The sequence below is a fragment of the Leuresthes tenuis genome, unplaced genomic scaffold, assembly GCF_036924035.1.
Source record: "Leuresthes tenuis unplaced genomic scaffold, fLeuTen1.0.hap1 SCAF_7, whole genome shotgun sequence".
NCBI classification, from domain to species: Eukaryota; Metazoa; Chordata; class Actinopteri; order Atheriniformes; family Atherinopsidae; genus Leuresthes; species Leuresthes tenuis.
The window spans coordinates 5638373-5666355 of NW_027325361.1; the positions used below are offsets into that span (position 1 = coordinate 5638373).

Genomic DNA, 27983 nt, shown 5'->3' on the forward strand with positions numbered 1-27983 from the left:
TCACTTTCTCACTGCAGATGTGTAGGTTTCTTTTCACTCTCTCGTTGATACTGTGGACACATTCAAAAACATGTGGTACTGTTCTTAACACAAACAGTCATAAAGTAGCCTCGTCCAGCGTTAACAACTTACTGTGAGGTAAACACAGCTATTTTTGTGTTTATGTCATGCCTCCTCAGTGGTTTAATTTTAGCTCAAAGCAAACCCGACACCCCTTCCGCTGTATTTCACATCGTGAGAGTGCATATCCAGGGAAAATCCATACACGTATGGACAGCAACTGCAAGAAAACACCAGACCAAATAGCTTGCACATTTCCCTGAACATTCCTACCAGAGATGTAAACAGAAAACAATTTGTCCAAAGAAAATCCATCCATTTTCTATACCCGCTTAATCCATTGGTCGGGTCGCGGGGGGGGCTGGAGTATATCTCAGCAGCCATTGGGCGAGAGGTGGGGTACACCCTGGACAGGTCGCTAGTTCATCACAGGGCCACACAGAGACAAACGAGACAAACAACCACAAACACGCTCACACTCACTCCTAAGGACAATTTTAGAGTCACCAATTAACCTAACATGCATGTTTTTGGACAGCGGGAGGAAGCCAGAGTAACCGGAGAGAACATGCAAACTCCACACAGAAAGGCCCCAGCCAGGAGTTGACCAAAGAATCGTAGTCAATCATCATCATTAGTCATTAATCCCTTTATTTACGCAGTTGTGGTAGAGACTAAAATCAACAGAAAATCAATCAGATTTTTAATCTTTTTTGTAGAAATGCTACTTTGTGTTCAAAGAGCCTAGATTTCCATGACATCAGATGAAAACAAAAAACACACCTCTAAGGGTATTATGCATGAATTAAGGCTGGCCTGTAGTCAATGAAGAAATGTGCTACTCTGTCAACTTGCTGTGTCAAATCCCATAAACAACTCTTTGTATGTAACAGATCATAAATAAACATCTCTTGAGGGCAGGTTTATGCCAGACATGCCATGGAATCATTCTGAAAGGACTGGAAGATATTTTCATTCCATGACTTAAGGAAGTTCAGCAAAGAGTAAAGTTTTCACAATTTTACCAGTATAAACACACACACACTTATATATATATAAATACCCAGAGAACCCGTGCATGTACAGGGAGAACGCAGCTCCTGACCACATGTTCATCTTAATACACATTGCTTGCTGGCCCATCAGCCACCAACAGTCACCATCCCAACTAATTTTTGACCGTTCTCCAACATGCACCCGTGTCTTCCTTCTCCTTCTTGGTGTTCATTGGCGGTTGGCAAACAGCGAATCTGTGCATTTCTACTGTCACCATCATGTATGGTGTGTGGACTGGAATGTTGCATAAAAATGAGTGATATTGTGCTGTTTAAACTAATATCCAAATCTGAGTTGTGATTTAATTGTCAATTCTCTCCTGCTCTTTTCATGGGCTTCCTATTTCTCCTTTTTTATTTTATGAAGCCATCTTCCTTTTTTCCTCTCATTGCTTTCATCATCTTTTGTTAATTTTCTGATTTATTATGACCTATTTCTGTTGGGCTGAGGTTGATGACAAGGTCAACCTTTGCAAATATATATTTTACTTCCTTTCACCCCATAATGTCCTGGTACCCAGTGGAATAAACTGTAAGCCCCATCGTATTAACTTACCCAAAACTATACCCATATCTAATTTACACCTTACAGAAAATTATGTTACGGTCAAGGTTATGTTTTGTTTATTAATTTGATGCTAAACAGCTCATTTGATAAGACTACCCAAAATAAAGATGCTGAACATGTTAAACACAAAGATTATGTCACATAATATGGACTGATGAAATGAATGAATGAATCTATCAGGCGAGTGCATTACACATGCTCTAATTTATATTCCAAAGCAACTATTTGATGAACTAAATGCATACAAGCATATAATAAGTTATCAATTTTTTATGAAAAAACTTGTTGCTACTATCTGGGAAAATGATTACAATCATCAGTTAAACGTTTCAGCAACAGCACTGGATGGCGAATGCTCACCTGAAGAAAATAAAACTCATGCATAATAATGTCAACAGGGATTAAATTAATCCACCAGTTACGCCAACAATAATACGCTTGCACAAATTGGTGTATGTTGTGCCCACTTTCACCTAATAATAAACTGTTATTTTGTTGGTCATTTCATACAGTTGTCAAAATCAACTATAGTTCATTTCCCCCAAATTTCAGGCAACTTTTATTATGAAAAAGAAACCAAATTAAAACACATTAGAACTGTGTTGATTTGTCTCACCACGTGATTCAGAATCTATTACTTTACTGTCAACATTAGGACATTTTGGCCTTCAGTCTTGCAGAATGTTTAGTTAACCTCAAGTTTGAACCTACATTTTGGGTTATATCTGATTCATGAATTGTCCAGAATGCGAGTGTGCACGCATCAGTCATTGACTGTCGCTCAAGGGTTGAAATTCATACGTATTTTTTTTAAATAAATAAAATCCTTGTGAATTTGTAGTATTCAGTTTTCATTTTACAACCTCAGATCATTTACAATTTTAATAAAATCTCAAAAATGAATACGGATGTATAATTTTCAGATAAACTGAACTAAGTGTATGCTGTAGTACAGTGGATTGCACTCCATATACTACTTTGGAATCTGCATTGAAACTAAAAACTACAGACACATTGCTGGAAACTTTCCTCTGGAGTTTACATTTCTCCAGAGAAATATCATCTTTGAAAGAAGAATCAAAATAAATATTCATGATTCGTTGTCTTCAGAGATAGATTGACTTGTACCTTGACAAAGTTTGGAAGTGACCAAGACTGAATTTGTTATAGATTAATGTGGTTGCTCTCTTCCCACTGCATGAAAATCAAGCCAATAAAAACCATTAAGACATTTGAAAACTAACAAATCCATTTTAATAATATTTACAAGAGAACAAATGGATTAAAAAAGAAAACAAAACAGAAAATGAGATGATGAATAAAAATGAAAGACTAAATTGTTAATTTACAAAACAATGGACAGTGTGTCTGCCACCATCTGAATGGCCCTTAGAGGATCCACAATGTCTTTGAGCTTGTCTTTCCTGAGAACCCAGTCTGGTGCAAACCTAAAAAACAGGATCGTTAACATACAGCATACCAGATGTCTGAGTCAGACACACAGGACTATGTACAAAATACATACCTTGGCACAGGGCGGGATTTTCGAGGAGTTGCTGGGACGTAGAAGCTCCCATTAACTGATGCATTCATCTTCTGTTTGGTGATAGTTCTCTCTGCGTCCATCTTGTGTTTCCGGGCTGTGAGGCGGTAAATACTGCGAATCCTATCAAAGGCCTTGGGTAGCTTCATGACCTCCTAATGAAAATAACGAGGAGGACAATCACGTTTCTCTCCTGTAAAATTGGTCAAATTAAGTATTATTGGATGTTGCTGCAGTTACGAACCTCAGCTCGACGCTTGTCTTGCAGCAGAAGAGCAAGAAGGAAGCAGGCTTTGGTGAAGATGCTGCCGCCTTTTTCAGCCACTTTATCACCAGCCCTCTCCCGGTATCTCTGGAGCAGATCCAGGAGCGTCTCCACGGAGTTCTCCCCAGAATACACTGCCTCTATAGTCATGTGATACTGAGGGAAGAAAACCAAGAGTGAGTGCAGAGATAGGAAAAAGAGAAGGGCTCGGGGGAGAGTGTAAACTTGGCAGTGAGGGAGGGATGTGGAAAAAGAAAAGTACTCTATACAGTGTATGTTCTTGCTGTGCCACAGTCATCAAACTGAAGTAGTTAAGGTTTTTCCAGTTCGAAGCACAGTATGGTACAGTACAGTTTGACTTTGCATGCTTTGGTTTCCATTATGTACAGTATCCCCTCACTGTGGGTTAGATCAGATTCTTATCGCTGTAGCCTGTATGAAGCTGCGGCAGTAGAAACACTTTTATCCAACTTGAGGATTACGGGGGAGTCTGGAGTAGTTATTGGACTGAATGAGTTTGCGACAGACTTTTAGTTCTTAATTATTATAATTGGATTTATAATTTAGTTTCTTCAAATGCTAAAAAATAAAATATTTTAATTGACAGATTTAAAAGTCTTACTCACGTGTCGTCTGTGTTTTACCTGCCGTAGCTAACAACGAAACGAAAGGAAGCTGCACAGAACACAATTTTTCTACCAAAAGCATTCCTCAAAAGGTTAACAGCGGTTTGAGCGAACGCTCTGTGTTGTGAATCTTATGTGTAAATAATGTCATTGTTAAGGTCTCTTTTGCATTAGTATTTCTCTGGCACACTAATTTCTAACAATTCTAACATTTCTAAATCTAAAAGAAGGCCTGTGTTGCTCTGCATCGCTGGATGCACACGGACTGATCAACGAATCCTACTGCTGATCAGCCGAGTCCATCAGGAGTTTTGTCAGACTTGCTCAACAACCTATTGCTGGGTATTACTGCAAAGATTTAAAATGTGCTTTTCATTCATTTTCACTGTCTTGTATTTGATAATATGGAATCAGACCAACACAATTCTCATTAACAGCGAATCAGCAGCAAGACTGCTGTCTACTGCATGTAAAACACTAACTGCTCAAGAATACTTGCAAAACTGCACTTTAAAAAGAATAAAATAAAAACACAAAATATCTCTCTAAGTTGGTCTTGATACCCCTCTGGCTTAAGAAGTATAATTACATCGAAACAATAAAATTTATGACTTTTTTGAGAATTCACTGCACTGTCATATTCTATCTTCTATCAGCAAAGCAAAGAGATAACATGGACAAGGCCACTCTGTCAGCATGTTGTCCCAAATCAAGGAATCAAAGTCTGCAGCGACACATCAGAATCAATGAATGCAAACAGTTTGCGATAACAGGATGCCATGGCCAATTTGTGAAAGAGACATGACTGTGGAAAAAAACAGGGAAAGAAAAACTAGAAACTGGGTCCAGAACCAGACTCTCTTTACCATCATAAAAAGGGCTGCCACACTTTCACATGCACAAAAATATGAAACAAAAGTTCACAGTCCAAATTTCGACACAGTACAACTGACTTCACGAGAAGCAACCCAAACACCTGGTGGTGGAGCGCCACCAACTGTTAAAAAAGTGTGAATAAATGCGTAAGTTGACAGCAGAAAGGTTTAATTGACAAAAGGATTACAAGGATTTTCAGTGAAATTCTCTCAAGTTCTGAAATCTCAAACATGGAAATTGGGAATTCGTTCTGTTCCAATTTCACCAAAACTGCTGCACATCTCACGGGGTAATAATGTCTTGAAAACAATAAACAATATAATTAACAAAAAATAAACCTGCCCTTATTCTGTATGCTCATTTAATTGTGAAACTAGCTTGGCAGAGTGGTGTGATAGTAAATCTTCCACTTTAAACTTTGGCAATGAAACGTTTGCTCTCCATTTCACAACTTTTGTTGTTGTCGTTATTTTTTTTTTTTTTTTTTTTTATAATCAGAAAATGCAGAATTTGCAGAATGAGAAAGGGAACTAGGCGCAAATCAACAAAAGATTGGCTTGTTAGTCGGGACAAAGTTAGCAGAAGAGAAACCACCTCAGAAGCTGATTTAGGGGAAGAGAAAGGCTGCAGGGAAGTTAGAAATCAGAGGATTTGAGGAAACACTCCACGAATGTGCACATACACTCTGCAGTAAACATGACGTTGACCTTTGCATGACAGTATTATACAGCACCACATTTAGTGTTGCTACTTAAAATAGAAATGCCAACAACCAGGTCTGGCCTGACCAAGTTGAAAAGTCTGTGATCACACTAAAGTCTGTATGTTAATTATAAATGTAAGCAGCAAATCTTATACATACAAAAATCTCCCGAACAGCTCCTATAAAGGTCACCATTTAACACCATGTATTAACCGTCTTAATGAACAAAAAAAACTTGTACAAGTGTAAATATGACAACTTGAGAAGAGTTTGCTGCACGAGGTTAAGAAAAAAAAACACTGCTCTAAATCCTCTAACATTGCAGTGAGTTTTTACACATCCATCTTCACAGATGCCTCACGGGGCACTTCCTACGATACGCATACGATACTGTGCTCACACACAGTTGCTGGTATTGTTAGCAGGCCTAGTAAGTCCTGGCAGAGAATTAGTGGCAATAAGCAACACACTGGTGTTCCAAAAAAAAACAAAACTATTCACGGTTTGGAGCTGTTACCATGTACTGTTAAATAAGAGACCAGCAGAGCTGCAACCTCTGCTACAACATGGTCATCGACACAAGGAGTCTCTCTACGTCACCCACAACATCTTACAGCTCATTCCATTGTTCTTTTTCATAAATATGTTGGGGGAAAGTAGCTTGTAGCTACATTTCTTAAAAAGTGTATTTGAGAAAAAATAAAGGATTTACCTCTGAGCTGAATGCCCCAGTTTGCATAATCTCAACTTTAACTTGAAGCCTCGTCTTTGTTGAACCATGTTGGATACTAAATCGAGGTGCTGGATACCAAAGGCCAGCCTAATATTGATCAAACTTTCCACATTGTTTCTTTTATGGTTTTTATCTCTTTTCTGCACTGTAGAGTTGTTCTCCTGTGCAGTCAGTCAAACATTGTACATCAGGGTTGGCAGATGGATATCGCCTTTGCTGTGTATTAAACTGCTTCTTTTTTTTTTCCCTGAGGTGCCAGCGATGTGAGGAAACAGCATCCGGCCATTGCTGCTGGTTCTTGACATGCGCTTGGTTTATAAAAGCCCTTATGCAAACTGATGACCATGTTTTGAAATTATGGCTTTTCCTATAGACAATGCATGGGAAGTGCAGATATAAGGGATGCTTTGGACATCTAACTTTATGTCCATATACTCTAACAGCAGAATCTTTCTAATTGCCGATCAGAAGTTCTACTTTATGTAAGAGCAGCATTACCCAAAAGTCAACAGACTATATGCTTGTTACAGGGCCACATAATTGGCCTTCAGGGATAAATAAAGTTTTTTCTGATTCTGATAACATAGAAAGCACCACTTCATGTCAGCAGTACCTTGGAAAGGTTGAGAAGAATCTGGATGGAGAAAGTGATGACATCCATGCAAGCGACGCTCCTGTTGCAACAGCGGATTAGAGTGAAGATGACATTGGTGGCTCCACTCTCTACCAGCCGCTCACAGCACTCTGGTGATAGCCTGGTGGAAGTTTCTGTGCACATACACACCAACCAAAACACAAGATCTTTTAGTTCTCAGGACAAAGTGCACTATTTAGAAATTGAACATTTAATTCTGACAACAGCAGCACTTTTGCTATTACGAAACAAACCACAAACAGCAGAGGAAGAACCTTTTCCTTCAACATTTTCTCACCATTTCTGCATTTTTCAAAATGTCAAATTTATTCCAGATTTCAACATTACAGCAGCAAGAGAATGGTGGTCGTGATCTGTGGTTCCCACGCGAGGTAACGATGTGCAATATTGATTTTGCCTCACTGTGCGGTAACATTTGCTTTTCCTCTGACCCAAACAAAAAGACAGAGTGTATTCATGATACAGTAACCTGAATCACACAGCAGACTGCCACAAGTAAAAAAAAAACAAGACACAATGCACCACCAACTGTGGTCGATCCCTGCATTCAAAAGAAAACTAGAGAACCTGCTTCACCAAGCTGTCTCATTTGTCTTACCCAGGTTTTTCAGGGCCTCCAGAATATAAGAGAAGTGTTTGTATCTTAAGAGATAATCCAGAGCAGATGAGGTCTTGTTGCACAGTTTGTCCTCCTCACGGACCCCAGCAGAGACTTGGCGTAAGCGGTGCCTCAACTTTATGAGCTTGGGATTGTCATTCAGTCGTCGGGAGTGGTGTCCTCTCCATAGAGCCTAAAGGGATGTGGGACAAATAGGACAAAAGACAGACTCCACTTAGTTTCTGTTCAGCGCATGACAGCCCTTTCATGATTACATGCCGAAGGGTGTAATCAGTGTTTGAATCCAGTGAAGACTTATCCATTAAATGCAACCATTTTACCATTGTAAACAAATAGTAACATGAAAAGCAAAAAGAAGAGTTACATCTAATAGGATTACATTATGTTATTGGGTCTGAACTGTGGTACCTGAGCCTTGACAATTCCCATCTGAACCCTCTCCTGGCGCTTGAGAAGGAGGAACTTTCGGATAGCCAGCTGGATGATGGATGCAGCCCTGTGCCGACGGGCCAGCCAGCTCCTGACAGCTCTCTGTGCTGTAACCACCTTCCTCCTGTCCTCCAGATACCGTCTTCTCTGTTGCTTCGCTCTCACCCATCGCTGAGAAAATATTAGCAAACACTATAAGAAATGTTACTCATCACCAGCGATGGCATTGTTGAGTTTTTGCTGTACCTGTATGGTGATGACAGAATGGATCTGTCTTTTGGCAGACTGCAAAGCCCAGTGAGCTCTTAGGGCTCGTTGGATCTTTATGGCATTAAGATGATGAAAAACCGCAGACGTAAAATGGAGTCTACGCTCTGCCCGAGCCAACTCTTGTACCTGAAAAACATTGGAATATATTCTAAATGACCTTTTCTTTTTTTTTTTAAATTTATTTCAGCTTCATCACCACTGGATCATATACTTGATATTTAAATGTTCTACAATGTTAATGAATCCAACGTCAAGGTCTCTAAATTCTGCCCATTACCTGTCTCCTAGCACTCCAGGCTCTGTAGCATCTCTGTAGCGTGATGACATCCTGCTTCATTTGGATAAAGTTGTTCCTCTCTGCTTTAGCTGCAATATTGGCTCGATGTTTTCGCTGAATAGTGAGAGCGGACAACTTAAGTTTCAAATACTGTCGTCGGTCCCGGTGAGCTCTGAAGGCTCTCTGGATAAGTCTGGCAGCCTGGTGTCTTTGTGTTATGACTTTCCTGGATTTCATTCCCCGATACGCAGCCTGTAGCATGATGGCAGCTTTTCTAACCTCTTGATAATGTTTTACCTCAAGGCATTTTTGTTTCTGAGCTCTAAACCTCTGCTGGAAGACACACGCTGCCCAGCGCCGTCTCCTGAAGGCCTCTTGCTCTTTACACCTCTTAAAGTTTGCTTGAATGGCAGTAGCAGCTCTGTGCATCTTGGCAATGTCCATCCTTACACGATGACCTCTGAAAGCTGCCTGAAGAATAATAACAGCTTTTCTTATTCTCAGGAGGTTTTCTCTCTCTCGCTTTTGAAGAAGAAGAGCCCGATAGTGTGTCTGGATAATGATGGCAGACAGGCGCATTGCCTGAAACTTGACTTCCGCTCTGTGCTTTCTGAATGCAGACTGGATCACGGTGGCAGCCTGATGCCATCGTGCAACCTCCTTTCTGACCTGCTGCCCTCTGTACGCTGCCTGCAGGAGGACTGCTGATCTTCTGGTTTGTTCAAATTGTTTCCTTTGTGTCAGCATTGCTACTTTGGCCCGATATCTTCTCTGAATGGTCAGGACAGAGGATTTCAGAGTAAGATGCTTCCTGTGTTCACAGTGAGCTCTGAAGGCTCTCTGAATAAGTCTGGCAGCCTGGTGTCTTTGTGTTATGACTTTCCTGGATTTCATTCCCCGATACGCAGCCTGTAGCATGATGGCAGCTTTTCTAACCTCTTGATAATGTTTTACCTCAAGGCATTTTTGTTTCTGAGCTCTAAACCTCTGCTGGAAGACACACGCTGCCCAGCGCCGTCTCCTGAAGGCCTCTTGCTCTTTACACCTCTTAAAGTTTGCTTGAATGGCAGTAGCAGCTCTGTGCATCTTGGCAATGTCCATCCTTACATGATGACCTCTGAAAGCTGCCTGAAGAATAATAACAGCTTTACTTATTCTCAGGAGGTTTTCTCTCTCTCGCTTTTGAAGAAGAAGAGCCCGATAGTGTCTCTGGATAATGATGGCAGACAGGCGCATTGCCTGAAACTTGACTTCCGCTCTGTGCTTTCTGAATGCAGACTGGATCACGGTGGCAGCCTGATGCCATCGTGCAACCTCCTTTCTGACCTGCTGCCCTCTGTATGCTGCCTGCAGGAGGACTGCTGATCTTCTGGTTTGTTCAAATTGTTTCCTTTGTGTCAGCATTGCTACTTTGGCCCGATATCTTCTCTGAATGGTCAGGACAGAGGATTTCAGAGTAAGATGCTTCCTGTGTTCACAGTGAGCTCTGAAGGCTCTCTGGATAAGTCTGGCAGCCTGGTGTCTTTGTGTTATGACTTTCCTGGATTTCATTCCCCGATACGCAGCCTGTAGCATGATGGCAGCTTTTCTAACCTCTTGATAATGTTTTACCTCAAGGCATTTTTGTTTCTGAGCTCTAAACCTCTGCTGGAAGACACACGCTGCCCAGCGCCGTTTCCTGAAGGCCTCTTGCTCTTTACACCTCTTAAAGTTTGCTTGAATGGCAGTAGCAGCTCTGTGCATCTTGGCAATGTCCATCCTTACATGATGACCTCTGAAAGCTGCCTGAAGAATAATAACAGCTTTTCTTATTCTCAGGAAGTTTTCTCTCTCTCGCTTTTGAAGAAGAAGAGCTCGATAGTGTGTCTGGATAATGATGGCAGACAGGCGCATTGCCTGAAACTTGACTTCCGCTCTGTGCTTTCTGAATGCAGACTGGATCACGGTGGCAGCCTGATGCCATCGTGCAACCTCCTTTCTGACCTGCTGCCCTCTGTACGCTGCCTGCAGGAGGACTGCTGATCTTCTGGTTTGTTCAAATTGTTTCCTTTGTGTCAGCATTGCTACTTTGGCCCGATATCTTCTCTGAATGGTCAGGACAGAGGATTTCAGAGTAAGATGCTTCCTGTGTTCACAGTGAGCTCTGAAGGCTCTCTGGATAAGTCTGGCAGCCTGGTGTCTTTGTGTTATGACTTTCCTGGATTTCATTCCCCGATACGCAGCCTGTAGCATGATGGCAGCTTTTCTAACCTCTTGGTATTGTTTTACTGCATGTTGTTTCTGTCTCTGAGCTCTAAACCTCTGCTGGAAGACACACGCTGCCCAGCGCCGTCTCCTGAAGGCCTCTTGCTCTTTACACCTCTTAAAGTTTGCTTGAATGGCAGTAGCAGCTCTGTGCATCTTGGCAATGTCCATCCTTACATGATGACCTCTGAAAGCTGCCTGAAGAATAATAACAGCTTTTCTTATTCTCAGGAAGTTTTCTCTCTCTCGCTTTTGAAGAAGAAGAGCTCGATAGTGTGTCTGGATAATGATGGCAGACAGGCGCATTGCCTGAAACTTGACTTCCTCTCTGTGCTTTCTGAATGCAGACTGGATCACGGTGGCAGCCTGATGCCATCGTGCAACCTCCTTTCTGACCTGCTGCCCTCTGTACGCTGCCTGCAGGAGGACTGCTGATCTTCTGGTTTGTTCAAATTGTTTCCTTTGTGTCAGCATTGCTACTTTGGCCCGATATCTTCTCTGAATGGTCAGGACAGAGGATTTTAAGGTAAGGTAGCTGCTGCGTTGGCAGCGGGCTCTGTAAGCTCTCTGGATAATACTGGAAGCCTGATGTCTACGTTTGATCATTTGCCTTAATTTCATTCCACGGAAGGCAGCTTGTAAGACCACAGTGGCATTCTTCTTGGCATTCAGAGCATGCACTTCTGTTCTCATTATTCTGTTAGCTCTGTAACGTACTTGCAATACACTACAAGCCCAGTGGAGCCTCCTGTAGTTGGTTCTCTGCTGGTACATTCTGAAGTGAGACTGAATACTTACAGCTGCCATTTGCCAGATATGCAGCTGTTTTCTCACTACATATCCTCTGTAGGCTGCCTGCAGAGAAATGACTGCCCTACGCTTTAACAGATAGTCCAGATGGTGTTTTCTCGCCAGGGTCACTGCTCTGTATCTCTGCTGACAAGTCAAAGCTGCTGCCTTGATAGCTAAGTACTGCCTTCTAGCTCGGATGGTCAGAAGCTTTCTCTGTATGGCTTCAGCAGCTCGATGCATCTCTGCAATCTTCCTCCTGGCCCTGGTCCCACGATATGCCGCCTGGATGACAACAGCTGCAGATTTAATTGTTCTGTACCTCTGCATGTGTCGATCCCTGAGCATTTTAGCCCTGTAGCGTTGCTGAATAAGCATGGCTGCACATTTGGTGGCTAGGTAAGCCATTCGAATTCTGTGCATCCTGAACTGAGCTTGGATCATTCTGGCAGCATTGTGCCTCTTTTTTAGGTCTTGTCTCACTCTAAAGCCCCTAAAAACAGCTTGTATCTTTATGGTTGCCTGCTTTAGCTTTCTGAACTCATTCCGCTGTTCCCTGCAGAGGAGAACAGCTCTGTATTGGCTTTGGATGATAATTGCTGCACTCTGAAGCAGAAAATATTGCTTCCTACATAAAAACATCCTAACCAGAGACTGAATGACTGTTGCAGCCTGATGCCTTTTCCTCAGCTCTGTCCTAACTCTCATGCCTCTGATTCCAGCTTGGAGAGTAACACATGCTGATTTCTTCTGTAGATATGCATCCCGCATCTCCTTTCCAACCACCAAGGCTCTGTAATGACGTTGTATAACTACAGCTGCCGCCTTCTGGGATCTGTACTCTGCTTGCGCTTTGTGCCGACGATAACAAGCCTGCAGCAGTGTTGCACACTGATGCCACATTTCTATTTTCTTCCTGGCTGCTCTGCCTCTCCAGTTAGCTTGTATGATGAACGCAGCATCCCTTAGCATATTGTATTCCATTTTTGTCTTGCGAGCCAAAATATTCGCCCTGTACTTTTGCTGTATAATAGCTGCAGCTTTTCTCAAAACAACGTACTCCTTTTGAGCAGCATATTTTCGAAAAGCTGCCTGGATCACTGTTGATGCCTTGTGTTGCTTTTTAAGGAACTCTCGAGCCACTTTTTCACGATAAGCTGTCTGTATGGTAACAGCGGCATGTCTCATCCTAAGAAACACTTTTCTTTCCATGTCTCTTGTAATAGACGCCCTGAACCTGCGCTGGATTGTGACGGCAGCGCACCTCATGTTCACCACCTGTTTTCTGACAACATGTCCTCTGAAGGCACTCTGGATAACAATAGCAGAGCGGTGTTGCAGCTTCAACATCTGAAAGCGGTGCCTCTGTGTATGGCCTCTACTGTGAGCTTGAATGAGCAGCGTACTTCTCTTGATCTTTCTGTATTGATGGAAACAAAGCTGCATTCTATACCAAGACTGGATTCTCATAGCAGCCACATTTTTTTCTGCTATTTTTTCTTTGTACCAGTTCTGAAAAGCAGCTTGTATTACTGTGGCAGCACGATTTTCCCTTTGTGTTCTCAGAGTTTTCCATCTTCTGTATGCTCTCTGTATTTTCACCACAGCGGTCCTAAGGAGGAGATAACGGTCCCGCTCTCGTCTCGAGAGGGCCCAAGCTCGTGAATACTTCTGAATAACTGAGGCCGCCCAGTAGATTTTTCCATAAGCAGTGGCTGCCCTCCTCATTTGCCATTGTGCTTGGACAACAATTGTGTAATATCTGAGACGTTGGTAAGCCCTTGAGGCAGAAAACATCCTCCACTGAGCCTGCATAGACAAGATAAGAACCATCAATTGAAATTACACATGGCAGCTTCATTATGCAGTAAATTTACTCGCTTTAACAATGCGCACGATTCTCAAAAGAATAATCCCAAACATTAATTGGAGTGCATATAAATTGAGGATTATGAATATTAATGTGTCCTTGGCCAAACTCCTTTATAGCTGGGATCAGTGAGATCAGATCAAGCAACATCTGAAGATGCTTAAAAACAAATATCTGCTATAGTTTATATTCAGTCAAGTCAACCAGTTCAAAACATCTAAATTATCATGTACAAAGTGGTCTTTTATTCGTAGTAATAAATGAATATATCATGTTCTATTACTGCTTTGTTCATTCTTTTGATGCCTAGTTAAGTTTGAGAGTCTTGAAGGGTGCCCAAAAAATGAAACGCATCATTATTATCAACATGAATATGAATATAATTTACATTTGGTGAACAGTCCTCTTCATCATTAGTTGGATGATAAATCCTACCTGGATGACAGTGGCTGCTTTGTGTTGCATTGCCCGAACCTGAGCCTCTTTCTTCAGCCTCAGTCTGTTGCGAGCTAGATAAGCCCTCCAGACTGTCTGGATGAGAACGGCAGCCTTAATCCGCCTCTTAGCTCTGCGCTTCAGGAGAAAACTTCTCACCACAGTCTGGATTTTCATAGCAGCCTTGTTTCTTTCCTGAATCAGGACAAATATCAACAAACATGAAATATTGTTTATGCATGTGTTTCTGCAATCAGTTACCAGGCAGATGTATCAGCAAGCTTCATCAACAACGTTGTCGATTTCTTATTCCAGTGCAACAAGAGATGTTCAAGTTCAGGGTTTAAATTTCAGAGTGGGAATTTGAGGAGAGTGTAAACGATTGGTGTAAGTGATATGGTGATCTTGTTTATTTACACATCCAACTGTTAACATTCAGTCTGATATTCTCTATCTTTTCTCCATCTGTCTTTCGTCTCTCGCATATCCACCAATGGAAGCAGCTGAATTCTTATGTTCACCAGCTTAACTAACAAACACTTTGCTATATTTTATTTTCTAAGTAATACAATCAAATAAAACACAATAAAACCCTAAATACAATTGATTAAACTTAAATAGTTTATCATAAAATATTAAAAAACTACTTAATGGAACAAAGTTCATATATAAAGTAAGAAGATGAACAACGTGGGAATGAACCTACTGTAACACAACAAGGTCAAACACTCAGTTTTTAGTGTAAGATGAGCCGAGTCAGCAAAAACTAAATAAATAAAGTAAGAAAAATAAGAGCAGAACAACAGAGGCGCACGCAGCTGTAACTGCTGCAGTCTCGCTGTGATCTGGGTTAAACCAACAACCCTGAGGCATCCTCACCACAAGGTCACAGGTGCAGTCATCTGACATCAGGGTTAATACTGCTAACATGCAGGCGTAACTGACCTGAATTTGCTTTTGATCTAATCACGTAGATAAAAACAAATCACCAAACCTCGTAGAGCTGCAGATCTTTCTTCAATCTATATTTCCTCCAGGCTCCTTGTATGGCCCGAGCGGCTCTGGTCTCATTCCGTAGATCCAGCAGACGAACACAAAGGAAAGACAGGTAGGACATCACCACCTGGAAATAAATTGATAGCATTTCACTTTGCTTTTGAGGCCATTTTTCTTTCAGACATCTCACAGTTTTAAAAGTGCATATTTTCGATGAGAATTTTTCTCATTTGGGATTAAATAGAGAAAAGTAAAACATTGGTTGCAGCCCAGTCCACTTTTATGGTGTCCTAAACTTTCTGTGTACTTTACAGTACACAAAGATAGTCCTAATCTTTTCAGTTTTACAAAGACACAAAAGTGTCTTTAAACTTAAAACTGATGGCAATTAACATTAGGGCTGTAGAAATACACTAATCTCACGATACGATACACGGCATTCAGCGATACGATAGAATATGATTTAATACACATTTTCTGAAAGATTTTAAAAGGGACAGTGTGATTTGACATGAATCATCGCTGATTGGTCCGTCCTTTGAACTGGAAGGACAACACCGCCAGACAAACGGAAACAAACAAACATGTCACAACCGAGTCTTCAGTGTACGCAGACTCATGTTTATGTTGTGAATAGTACATCATCAACCTGCTTGTTTTACTTGCTAAATACCATATACACAAATCCAAATAGTCTAATCACAAACCATTTTTTTTTTTTCATTTTTGAGAAGGAACTCAAACAATACATTACAACAATCCTACATTCTATAAACAGAAAAACTGTCAAAACCACTGAGCTATGCACTTTATATAACATTTTATGCACTAATTTATCAACACCCTCCCCCCCGGCCTACTTTGTATTATGTTAATATTCTGTGTTTTCACTAATTGTAACACACTTTTCAATAAAATTTGCAAAAAATAAATAAATAAAATCGATACATGTGGCTTTATCGGGAAACAAAATATCAATATATATCACGCAATCGATAAAATCGCTCAGCCCTAATTAACATCACAGGAAGAAGGAGGACACATGGATCAAATTCACGTGTCTACAAAAAAAAAAAAAAAAAAAGATCAAATGCGAGTGAGGAGAGTGATTAGCTTTTTAAAATGTGTGTGATAAAAATAATCTGTGCTGCAAAGGCTCCACAAAGCCATCCAGGCTGGTCTTACCTTCTCATTAGGGATGGTGTTGGACATGTCAGTGGGGTTGATCATGGCCGGAACTCCACCGAGGAAAGCCACAGCACTATTAACCTGCCTGAAGTTGTTTTTCTCATTCTCAAGTAGCTCTTTAAACTCCATTGATGGAGAATCTGGGTCTGTCAGAAGAGAACATTTACACTGTTGTCAACTCATCTGTTCTGTCAACAGCAATTTATTAAAATGAAGACATAATAAAGAAAATACATCCTTTATGTTACTATTTCTGAAACTGACTCATACAGCAAAGTCATAACTATTTTATAACGTATAAAAATTTAATTAAGGTGAGAAATGTCATCCGTCCGAGTTCAAACTTTGACACCAATTCAGTATAAATCCACAGAATTTTTTAAGCAACATCAATACTTCAATATGACAAATAGAAACTCTTCTTCTTCCTTCCATTAATCAACAAAAGGAAATTTTGCCTAGTACATTACAGATGTCTATGGCCAGATTTCCATTCACTGAAGAAGCAAATCAGAAGAGATCTCTTGAAAAGATGCGATAAAGAAATGAGAATCTGATATGGTTTTGTTGACCCGAGAAAACTAGGCTGCATGGTGTCGCCGGAGGTTGGTGGTATACACCACGCTGAAAGTAGTTCTGCTTGGGAGCACATGTTTGATCTTCTGAAGTCACAACCAACTCATAAAACCACAAACTTCAGTTAGAAGTATCCCATATGAGCAACTGCTCTTAAACTTAGCCACTAAAAGCCTGAAACACAGAAGCATTGAGAAACACCGAAGCCCAGAGTTGATGGAGCCCATGTGTGAAGAAGGAACTAGTATGTGAGCCAGTTCCAACATTACCACAGTCTTCCTGTCTATGGTGCAGTATTTCAACATTGTCCAGTTCAAGGCATGACAAGATTCTACCTGAAAGATGGATCAGAACCAGCAGTCCATGGCTGAACAGCAGATGAGCAAAATGCTCGCAATAAATGTCCCAGTAAAGCATTTTTCTAACATTACGTTCGGACTGTGCATTGTATGATCGCTGAAATGCTGATTTAACATGCTGAAAAGTGCAGTTTTCACCCAATTTATATTTGCATTGTGGCTTAAAGAAAATAAAAGAAGATGTCGAGTTACTCAGCAGTAAAAACATAGTTTTATTCTTCACATCTAAATACGAATCAAAAATGACGACGAAGACCCAGCTCCATTTGTTCAAAGGTTTGTCTAAACGAACAAACAAACAAACAGACATTGCAACCACACAACACGTACCATTCAGGCCTGTTGGGAAGGAGTCAAAGGAGCTGTCAGAGTCGCTGGTTGCACAGCTGAGCTCCAGGCGGCCCCTCGGCGAGCACTCCACAGTCTGGGTGGTGCTGTGACTGATGGACGCTTCTGACAGGAGGCTGGGGTGGTAGTGGTGGATAAGATAGCAGAGGACGCGGCCATCTGAGAACGTCACTGTGAAGTTCTCCACCTGAGCAGACAATTGAGTCATTGTTTTACACACGTAGGTCCTTTGAGAACATCTGACACAGCAACAGTAAATTGGGGTCATAGCAAAATGAGTTTGAAACATGTAAAACTGCTCTTTATTGTTACATGCTATGATGGGCATAATCTCAATTTAACGGGCATAAATGGCACTTGTGAAACCAAAATGCCTTTGACTTCAAACATGAGAGCATTTTCTTTGGCGTGTCAGCTGAGAATAAAAATGTCACCTTCAGGTTGTAGAAGCCACACACAGCGCGAACCCAGTCCATCAGCAGAGAAATTTTGGTGCTCATGTGTTCGTATGGCACCCTGCACTTTGCTGGACTCGGCTGAATTCCCCGGTCGGCCCTCACAGAGGCCAGTCTCCGTTTGGTCCTCAGGGTTCTCTTCAGGAAACCGATCTCATCTCTGAGCTGATCCTCGTCTAGAATCACCTCCACCTTCAAGCATAGAATAACAGCATATCAACCAACCCGAAAAAAAAACAACCAACAAAGACCATTATGGTTCCTAATTACAGGGGAAAAAAGGAAGATACACACATGAAATGCAAAGATGATTTTCCACAGGAGACTCAGTGTTTTTTCTCTGTGTCCATCCACTATATCCCTCGAATCAATGATGGAGCCTAAAAACAAAGACAGAACTCTTCAGTTATTTCAAGACACCAATTGACTTTTTTGAATTACTTGATTTTTTCAAGTAATTCATAAAGAAAATATAGGTATCAATCTCTTTACATCATCTTAGTAAATAATATAATTGACAGACAAGATTCCATCGTTTTAATTTTTCAGTGTGTCAGGAGACCACAGATGAAGGTGTTTCATAGTTACCTTGTTCATCCTTGAGGTCAACACCTTTGCTTTTGAGCACTTGCAGGGCGATGTCGACGTTGTGGACCTTCTGCAGGCGGCTGATAGCAGGCAGACGGAGCTTCGCTGACAAACTCCAGTCCTGAACAAGGAGCTCCATCACACGCCTGGGACACAAAAAGTAAATAAGTAACAAATCATAGTGATGTCACAAGGGAATACTTATTTGCGTCTGCTTTCATATTGATCCTGCTTGTAATTTTTTTCACTTCCCATTACTGAAAACAGCCTATTTGTTGAACTTTTCTGTGGTTTGGTTCACTCTCAATGCTATCTGGGCATTGTTAATGAACATATTCATCTAATCTCACAGGAGTCCATTACCAGATTTATAGGCGAATGAATGTTGGACTTGTGTTGAATGTGTTGACAAAAAAAAACCTTACAAACATGCTGTCGACCCATATGGGTTTTCCAATGACCACTGCAGATCATTTAGACAGCAGGGCCAGTGGCAGATGTGTCTATATGGTCAAGTTCTCAGGTTTTGTTAAAACAACCATTCAAAAATAATATATGACTGAAATAAATTGCTGAGCAAACCAGACATTTCTGAAACACTTAGTTTGTCTTAATTCTGTTTTCTTGAGCAAATCTATTGTCTGTAGAGCGCTGACTTTGAATACAAAATGTCTGAACTAAATAGATGTCCACCTGTAATCAAAACTTTGTACAAAAGCAACAATGACGACAAGGTTACCTCAGTGCATAGATTTTTCTGTTTTCCTGTTCACTGACCTCATGAAATAATCGGCACTGCAGCAACCAGAAGCGTAAATATTTGACTGAACCCCCATCACTTAAAATTGTTATTCAGAAGAATGTCGAGAATTATTCACAGTTGCATTATTTCTTTTAATTCAGCAACTGGCCACATGAAAAAAATTTAAGCTTGCGCACATTGTTCCACAAACCTCTGAGTACAGATACGAGTCCTTGAAACATACTGGTTTGACCTGAAAGTTTATCTTTATGTCATTACCTCAATATGTTTTACTTTTTATTCTCTTCCCATCTTTGAATTTGACAGATGTGTTGCTCTTTGGCTCCCCCTACAGTTGTGGGAGGTAACATCCCGGAAAAAAAAAACAAATCTTCCTGTACAGCCCTGAATATGTACAGCCATGCATTTGAATTTATTGTCATCTTTAAGAGGCCACAAAGATGCCCAAAAAAGCCCACAGAAATGTCAGGCGTCCATAAAGCACAGCTGGAAACCAGAGTTGTGGTATATAGAGCGCTCCAGGGCAGTTTCAGGCCCAGGAATGTGCATAACAAAAGTCAATCTACTGCAAAACAAATCAGAATAACAGAAGTTTAAGGCTCACAGATTTCTCTTGTATTGCTTTAGAACCCAATCCTCATAAATCTTGGAAAAAGATCAGTGAAGATGATAAGCACAGTGGACTTTAGTCGCATACTATTCACCCAGGTCTCCAAATCAAGAGCATTTTTTTCTCAAATTATCCCTAGAGACACATATGTATGTCCATCCCTCAGTGAGATTCCCTGGGATAAAATCTTTTCTGAAACTGCAGTGTTAAACCCCCCGATCCCTCTGAGCTGCAGGGACATCGCCACATAACTGGCTCCACCTTCTGAGAACAGCAAATTTTCCATCTGGAATCAGAACTTAGCATTACAATTCAGGACATCTCACTCACACAAGACGAATGCCACATTTCAAGTCAACTGCCAAATTCTTCACGGCAAAATTGAACTCGTCAAGGGGCATCTGAACGTGGGAGACCGGTAATCCGAGGTAGGCAAGGTGGCGGGGGAGGATCCCCTCTCCACTCAGAAAATCTCTTGAGAAGGCCAGAAGCAGATCTTTACTTGTCTGTAAGAGAAATATGTCCACGTCAGAGCTTAATTCAACTTAAAGAGCTACAAAGACAGAAAATACAATCCTTAACCATCTTAAAGTTTGAAAGCTGGATTCACTTTTTGACAACATGGGATGTGCTCATGGATGGCCTGTGGGTCTGTGCCCACCATCACTATTCAAGGCTATCCTCACAGTTGTTGCAAATTTGTTGTGGCGGTAAAGACAGATCATTTTGTACCTTGAACTCTGCGTCCACACAGAACAGGCAAGGGTCGTGTTCAATCAGACGGGATTCTTTGGCTTTGTCCAGGAAACATACCAGCAGGAGCAGCTTCTTCAGGGTGAAGCGAGACAGCGCCTCCTCGTGGCCTAATAAAGAAAAGGTCAACAGATGCTACACCACAATGTGGGCAAAACAATCAAATTTTCCCCCAAGAGAGTCCCTCAAAGGACTTCATCAAAAGTGTGGACTTAAAACAACCCAAAACCCTGAAAATGTTGAATAGTCATTTTTTAACCTATGACTAGATTAGATTAGATTACAGCTTTTCACACATTCCAGTTCGGAGACTTTCGAGTAAATCTACATGATCAATGAACTTCATTGTGTTGTTGTAGATGTATCTGCTGAAAATGTAACAGTTGTTGTTACGACACATGGAAGTCACTTAATGCGTTCGTTTACTTGTGTTAGCAAAAGATTTACTGATGATCAAGTCATTAAATTTACTGTTTACCCATGATATTAAATTTCAACTCCGAGGTGCTCCTGCACTCGCATTCAAACAATATCCCTTCAATTAGAATGGACTTAAATAGACTTAGTTGTTCCCAAAATCTTCATCAGCACTGACACAACACTTAAAATTACCATCTTTGTAAAGGTGAGGCACTCTGGCGTGTCTGAACTCTGTGGCGATGTCAGGGTTCCACAGCAGCCGCTGGAGGATGAACATAGCTAGACCCAAGGTGTCACTGTTGCTCTCAAGAGAGATCAACTCACCGAAGATCGTCTGAGGATGAGTGACATTGCGATGGTGAAGACACAAACAACGAGGTTTGAAAAGACAAAGATTAGAAAAGCAGAAGAATGCTCTGAAATACCTCGAGACCAATTCGTAGCCACAGAGGATTGTATGACAAAAGCCATTTCAAGACTTTATTGCGTTCACCTGAAAATCGCACAAAAAAGAAAAAGAAAAAAAAGACATGAATAAAACTTTCAGACTTTTCAATTTGAAAATAGATAATTTAAAAAAAATTTATAAAATACTTAAGTGTCAAGAATTATACCTATGTCCTTCCAGAGGTGGCGATCTTTCCGGACGAGCAGCCGCCTTGCTTCCACCTCCAGTTCGAGCCTCTGAATAGCTTTGACCATGGCCTCAGAGGTGAACAACTGGCAGGCGGAACGACGGAGGCGGTTTAGCTTTCGTCTTGCTGTGTAAGTGCTGAAAGACATCTCCTCTTTGGTGGGAGCTTTAGGGACGCTAAACTTGTCGTCACAGCCCATGGCAAGAGACGCGGCACTTACTACACAAGACAAAAAATTAAAAGAAATTAAATAGAAAGACTCATCTCAACAAATAAGATGCATATGCTAGTGCGTATTTATGCTGGAAAGTGTTCAGGCTATTACAAAGAAGCTTCCCAAGTTCAGTTTTCAGTGTGCTTTACCTTTAGCGACTTCAGTGTTTACTTTAAAGTCATCTGGGGTGAGGACGTAGTTGATCCACCACGTGAATCCTCTCTCCTGCTTCTCAATCCACCTCTCGTCATAGAACATGTTCTTGGCAGCAAACGGCATAGGGTGTCTTGGTATAACTAAAAGAAAAAGAAACAGACGAAAAACAAAATGAAATTTTAAGGGAAATAAAAGAAAAGTACTTTTTCATACACCACAAAAGCTTATTTCAAAGCATTATGCCATGAAGTACCTGTTTGTTTAGGCTTGATGAAGGTCAGCTTTGACTGTGCCACAGCAACTACTTTTGAAATCTTCACAGATGGAGCACCAGATGCCCTCAGAGATGAAGCGCCTGTCAGTGACAGTTAAAAAAAAAAACCCTTCGAATTTTAGCTAAAATTATTTTGGTAAATTATCTCAAAGAAAAATGAACAGATAACAAACTCAATGCCAAAGGCACTTTCAGAAAAACAGGCTTACATGCGACCATACATGACTGAATACCTTGTGAGATGGCTTTGGACTTTGGTTGTTTAGGTTGGGCAAGAACCGCAGATCTTCTAGTCCTGAGAGATGATGAAGTCATTGAGTGTGCAGAGCCTGGAAAAAAAAATCCAAAATTTCCATTTTATAAATTCACAGTAGATAGTAAGACTGCCATTTTTGATAGATGAATGATTCATAGTTAATAGATTGTCAATTCAGCGCTTTTTTTTTTAATGCAGCACATTCAAGGCGAGACCGATGCGTCACAGTTGATGCACCACTGAGACGACGTTTAGCAGGAAATGACCAATTCTGAATTACCAAGTGGGGGAACAGCAAAAACAGGTTTTGAACTGATAGAAAAAATAACATTTTTGATAGATGGACTACTGGAGATCATTGATACGTACTTATCTAGATAGATGAAAGACATTCAGACAGATTATAGATATGAGAGATGATGAGACACTTGTTCGAAGATATACTCCGATGATGGTTCACAGATGGCCGATCAATGGATGATAGGAGGATCAATTTAAGAAATGAATTATTAATAGCAAATTACTTATACATGAAAGATCTTTCATGTTTTATATAGATAGCTTGCAAAGTACATGTTTAGAAGGACAATTGATGATTAATAAATGGTTGATAGATTGATAGTTGGAAGACAGATTGTGACATAGGAGGATGATAAATGTATACGGTAATTAGATCACAGATATTTAGGCAGATAAACAAATGGAAAGATAAATATTTAGATGAACAATCGATGGCAAATAAACAGTTCAGTAATAGAGAATTGATGGCTGATGAATGGATGACAATTTGTTAGGTCAGATGGATGGATAATGGACATTTAAAGAGAACTGGAAAGAGTTTGAGAAGTAGACCAGACATTTAAATGGACATGATTGATGGAGGAGAAATATATGGATAGGTATATATTTAGAAAGATAGATGGTTAACAGCCAATAGTGATGGATGAACAAGCAATGGTAGATGAAAATGTAAACAATAGATCCTTCTTTAGATGGATAGAAGTGGTTTAGACAGATGGGTAGAATGATATGCTAAAATCCTAAATAGTTAGATTATGAGTGGGGAAAGATGATTGATCAGTCTATGATAGTTGAAGCAATTTGCAGATTTGATAGAAGGTTGGCAGGTATTTATATGGATATAAGATAATTGGACAGATGAAATGATGACCAAAATTGTATGAAATCAACAGTCTCAAAACTGCACTAATTCACCCACATAATGCAGATCCAGGTCCAAGCATTCCCGCATAGAAGAAGTGATTTACTTTTTAAGCTCTTGCAATAAAAGTGGCTGACAGCATTTCCTGTCACCAGATAACAAATTACAATCGTTTTAAGATTATTCAGATTTCAATTCAGCGTGTGCAACATTGATGTTTATGCACTCATTTAGCTTGAATTAAAGGGTTACTGCTACAAATGAATGGTTATCTGTGACACTGCAGTCTTTGGAGTAGTTGAGTTGCATTAAATAGAGCAACGCTCCTATAACCTCTTTTCCACAAGACTTTTATTGTCAATGGAAAATGGTACAACTGGAATTCAGAAACTCAGAGTGTGACTTTGCAGGAGTTTCAGATATTAATCGGATTCAGCATCAGCCAGCAGTGATGTGAACATGACACGCTGATGAATCCACTCATTTTCCAGTGAGAGCACTATCCTCTTCTGTGACAGTGAATGCAGTCCTTAAGCAAGTTTCACAAGCATGTTTGAGACATCTGCCCGAAACCCGTCCGATGGCTCTAAGCTTATCCATCCATTTTCTATACCGTCAATCCGTTAATCGGGTAGCGGGTGGGCTGGAGCCTATCCCAGCAGTCATCGGGCGAAAGGCGGGGTACACCCTGGACAGGTCGCCAGTCCATCACAGGGCCATATAGAAAAACAACCATACACTCTCACACTCACTCCTACGGACAATTTGGAGTCACCAATTAACATGCATGTTTTTGGACGGTGGGAGGAAGCCGGAGAACCCGGAGAGAACCCACACATACACAGGGAGAACATGCAAACTCCACACAGAAAGGCTCTCTCTCTCTAAGCTTATATTGGTGTAAAAAAAGGTGAATCATTTCTCCTCCCCTAACAGTCAAAAACAAAGGTTAACAGTTGAATCGGTTCCCCTCCAACAATAACTTTCCATCTTTTTGGGAGAAGATGGATTTACTCACCAGTTGCTCTCTGTCGCTGTGACGCACTTCTCCTCTCCTGAACGGATCTCGGGGGCTCAGTTTTTCCAACCACCACCCTGCTTCTTTTCACCTGCTCAGGTTTCTCAGCAATCTTCCCATCACATTTCAAAAACTCCTCACTCTTTCTTTTGTTGCTCTTTACTGCCACATAGGAAATGGGAAACAACTCTTCCTGAATGGAGGGAGACAGCTTAGACACGGGGGACGATGAGCCCAAAGGCGGTGGAGAGGTGATGGCAAAAGTGACAGAAACGGGGACTGGGGGAGGCAGAGAGCTGATTGAGAAAGAGAAGCGAGAAGGAGCCAAGCATGGAGGAGAGGAGACGGGGAATGTGATGGGTGCTGGTGAGATGTCGAGCCTTTGAGTCGGGCTGGAGGAGGTAAACTCTGAAACTTGATGTCTGTCAACACACAGGGTGTTTCCTGTCTCCAGGTCTATAACAGGAAGGCTTGGTGTGTCTGGTTCAGGCTCACACCGACTGCTGTCATCAGAGAGTTCAAGTGTTTTCTCCAGGAGTCGTCGCCGTGATTTCTTTACTTTCCTTCCACCAGGATCGTTTGTCTCCACTGGTGCTTTGCTCTTAGTAACTGTGGCAGATGTAAAAGTGGCCTTTTTGACCTTTTCTGTAACTTTATCATCCTCTGAAACAATGTTCTTTTTACTAACAAAGAAAGTAAGTCTTTGCTCATTGGACTCAGACAGCAGTGGGCTATCAGGTAATGCTTTGAGAGCATTCGTGTCAGGTCCACAGCCATGTTTTTCACTCTTAGATTCCAGTGAATCTGAAAACTCACAGCTTGAGCTTGTGTCACGGGGACTGGTGTTAATATGGCTCAGGTCAGAGCCTATGAGGGCCAGTGCATCTTTTATAGACAGAATACAGTTTCCAGTTGACACACTGTCAGCATTGTCACCAGCAGACTTTACAGAAGCTGAAAGTGGGCTCTCTAAATTAATATGAGGCATCAGCTTCTTAAATCTCTCGGGTGTCCCAATAGGTGACAGTGTCCTGTTGAGTATTTTAGTAAGATCTTTGTTTTCAGGTTTATCTGCCAGAGTGTCTGGACTGGTAGACATGATGCCAGAGTCCATGAGCTTTGCAGTCGGGATAAGTAAGACTACAGGAGACTTCTTCTGAATATGATGGATCATATCCTGAGTCTGCTTGGGATATAAAGCCCTCTGTTCCTCTACTTTCAGGCAGTAACTGTCAATTGGGCTGTTTTTCATGACGGACCTCTTTCTGACAGCTTTTCCCTCATTGAGTGAAGCAAGCGGGCTGCGGGGCTTATCGCGTTTGTACTGTGGCTTCCGAGACACTTGGAAGGTTTTATTGGCTGTCATTTTCAGTGGAGGCTCCGTTTTCTTTTTCCTTGGTGCGGCTGTTTTTTCATTCTCTCTTTTGTTTTTGATTGTGTCCCATAAGCTCTTCTGAAACACAAGTGTAAAGAAATATCTCGGTTGTAAATGCCAAGCACACTGTGAGATGCAGTTCAAATGTTCCCTGTAAATGCTTGTGAGGCTCAAACACAATCATGTTTCCTGGAACGTGTACCAGGTTAAAACTCCAATAAGGCTGCAATTGACTGTCATAACAATCACGCTTCCACTTATATTGTTGATTAAAATTTTTTTTTTTTTAAAAAAAGCCTAAACAATATTAAAGGCAATTCAAAGAAGCTAAAAAAGAGATTTTGTTTAAGCCTTGTTTGTTATACTCTCATGCTCAGAAAATATCAATCAAACTAGTTTCTTTCCTGAGAAATGAGGGGGAAACAAAAGAAACTGGAATGACTTTAAAGAAAAACATGCAAACATGACACTTAATCGAATGCTGTCAAGCAATAAATCTTTGGAAGTTCTGAATTTAGAAAAATCTTAAAACTGTTCGCAAATAGCTGTGACAGTCCGTGTTTGGTTACCTTTTTCTTCTTAGGCGCTTCTGCTCTCCCCAGAAGAATTGCCTGGTGTTTGAGGACCCCATTGGCACTGAAGATGATGAGTTCTCTTGTCCCACCTTCTTCTACTGGAGTCCAGGTTACTGATAAACTGAATGAGCCCTCAGGCTGCAAAAACAAAGCATAAAAGGGACCATCTCTCAGTAGATGGACACGACTAAAGAGAATAATGACCATACTGACTGATAAGTCTGTCCAATTAGAGGGTTAAAATAAGCCTCAAACGAAATAATCTAGGTGCAAGGCTCCTGAGCATGACAGCAACTTCATTTACATGGTGTGTATGAAGAAAAAAACGTAACTATGCCAAAATTCAGGAGAGTGAGTTTCACATCATGCATCATCCAGATGGTTGATTAGGGTAATCATTCTAAGTTTATACATCAGTCCTGTCCAGCTAACAATAACATATTAAAATATCCATTAGCTAAAACATACCTGAATCGTGAACGTCCTGTGGTCCACAGAAAAGCCTTTACTGGAGGGGATCTTATCAACAGTAACGTCGGCTTCTACATCCTCCGTAGGGTTCTCAATTTGCAGAACAACCGACTTCGAAGTGCCCAATTTTACCGTGCCAAATGTCACAAAAGGAGGTTTTGAAAACTGGATCAAACTGAGAACCGGAACGTCATTCTCCTTGTTAGCATCATCTCTCCTCACTGGACTGAAGTTCAGAATACCTTGTGCTGAATTGCCCACCTCAGCCATTTAAAACACAAAAAGTAACTTAAAGTCAAGCTACATGTCAATAAATACGAGCTTTGTTTAAAAAAAAAAAACAATCTATCTCAATTAAAAGCGTGCTAATGGTCGTTTTACTCCTAACATTGTCCAGCTTCGAAACGTTACAACATGCTTCCGACAACAACAGACAAGAAGACTGTTGAATTCGAAATTTGGTCGTGTTGTTTGGTCAGCCAATGACGAGCAAGAAGCTATTGCGTTACGTCCAATAGGCAAAGAGGATAATTCAACTCATGAGAATGCAGAGCGCTAGGCCAATCACCAGTCAATTCTATTTTTTAAACAACTGGAATCCACGCCTACATTCATAGAAAAAATTAATTTACTTCTATCACTTCAGTTATATTTGTCGACACTACAAAAAAGCAGCAAAAAATAAATAATTTTGTTGTTTATTTCAGGCAAATGTTTAGAATCAAAACTGACACTTATATGTGAAAAATTGGCAAAGAATAGTGTCCATATGAT

The 27983-nt window shown here is 40.9% G+C and overlaps 1 protein-coding gene across 1 annotated transcript; it reads right to left on the reverse strand.

Moving 5' to 3' along the window:
• Window positions 1-2880: 2880 nt before the first annotated feature.
• On the reverse strand, window positions 2881-27479 carry aspm (assembly factor for spindle microtubules). The gene is made up of 26 exons (XM_072388765.1): window positions 27207-27479; window positions 26733-26876; window positions 24789-26241; window positions 22586-22681; window positions 22332-22433; window positions 22072-22218; window positions 21688-21927; window positions 21499-21566; window positions 21266-21407; window positions 20633-20763; window positions 20231-20406; window positions 18528-18673; window positions 18234-18319; window positions 17919-18131; window positions 17467-17671; window positions 16199-16347; window positions 15012-15140; window positions 14018-14212; window positions 8680-13521; window positions 8379-8528; window positions 8112-8303; window positions 7683-7875; window positions 7043-7197; window positions 3471-3647; window positions 3209-3381; window positions 2881-3131 (listed from the first exon to the last, which is right to left on the reverse strand). The coding sequence occupies exons 1-26, from the start codon at window positions 27477-27479 to the stop codon at window positions 3029-3031; spliced, it is 10080 nt and encodes a 3359-aa protein (XP_072244866.1). The 3' UTR covers window positions 2881-3028.
• Between the last annotated feature and the right edge of the window lie 504 nt (window positions 27480-27983).

What these genes read in the sequence shown, in the direction of transcription:
- aspm (XM_072388765.1), bottom strand. Translation starts at nt 27,479, where the DNA reads ATGGCTGAGGTGGGCAATTCAGCACAAGGTATTCTGAACTTCAGTCCA. An exon ending in TGGGAATTGTCAAGGCTCAG is followed by an intron (nt 7,876 to 8,111) that starts GTACCACAGTTC and finishes ACATCCCTTTAG; the next exon opens with GCTCTATGGAGAGGACACCA. An exon ending in GGAGGCCCTGAAAAACCTGG is followed by an intron (nt 7,198 to 7,682) that starts GTAAGACAAATG and finishes GTATGTGCACAG; the next exon opens with AAACTTCCACCAGGCTATCA.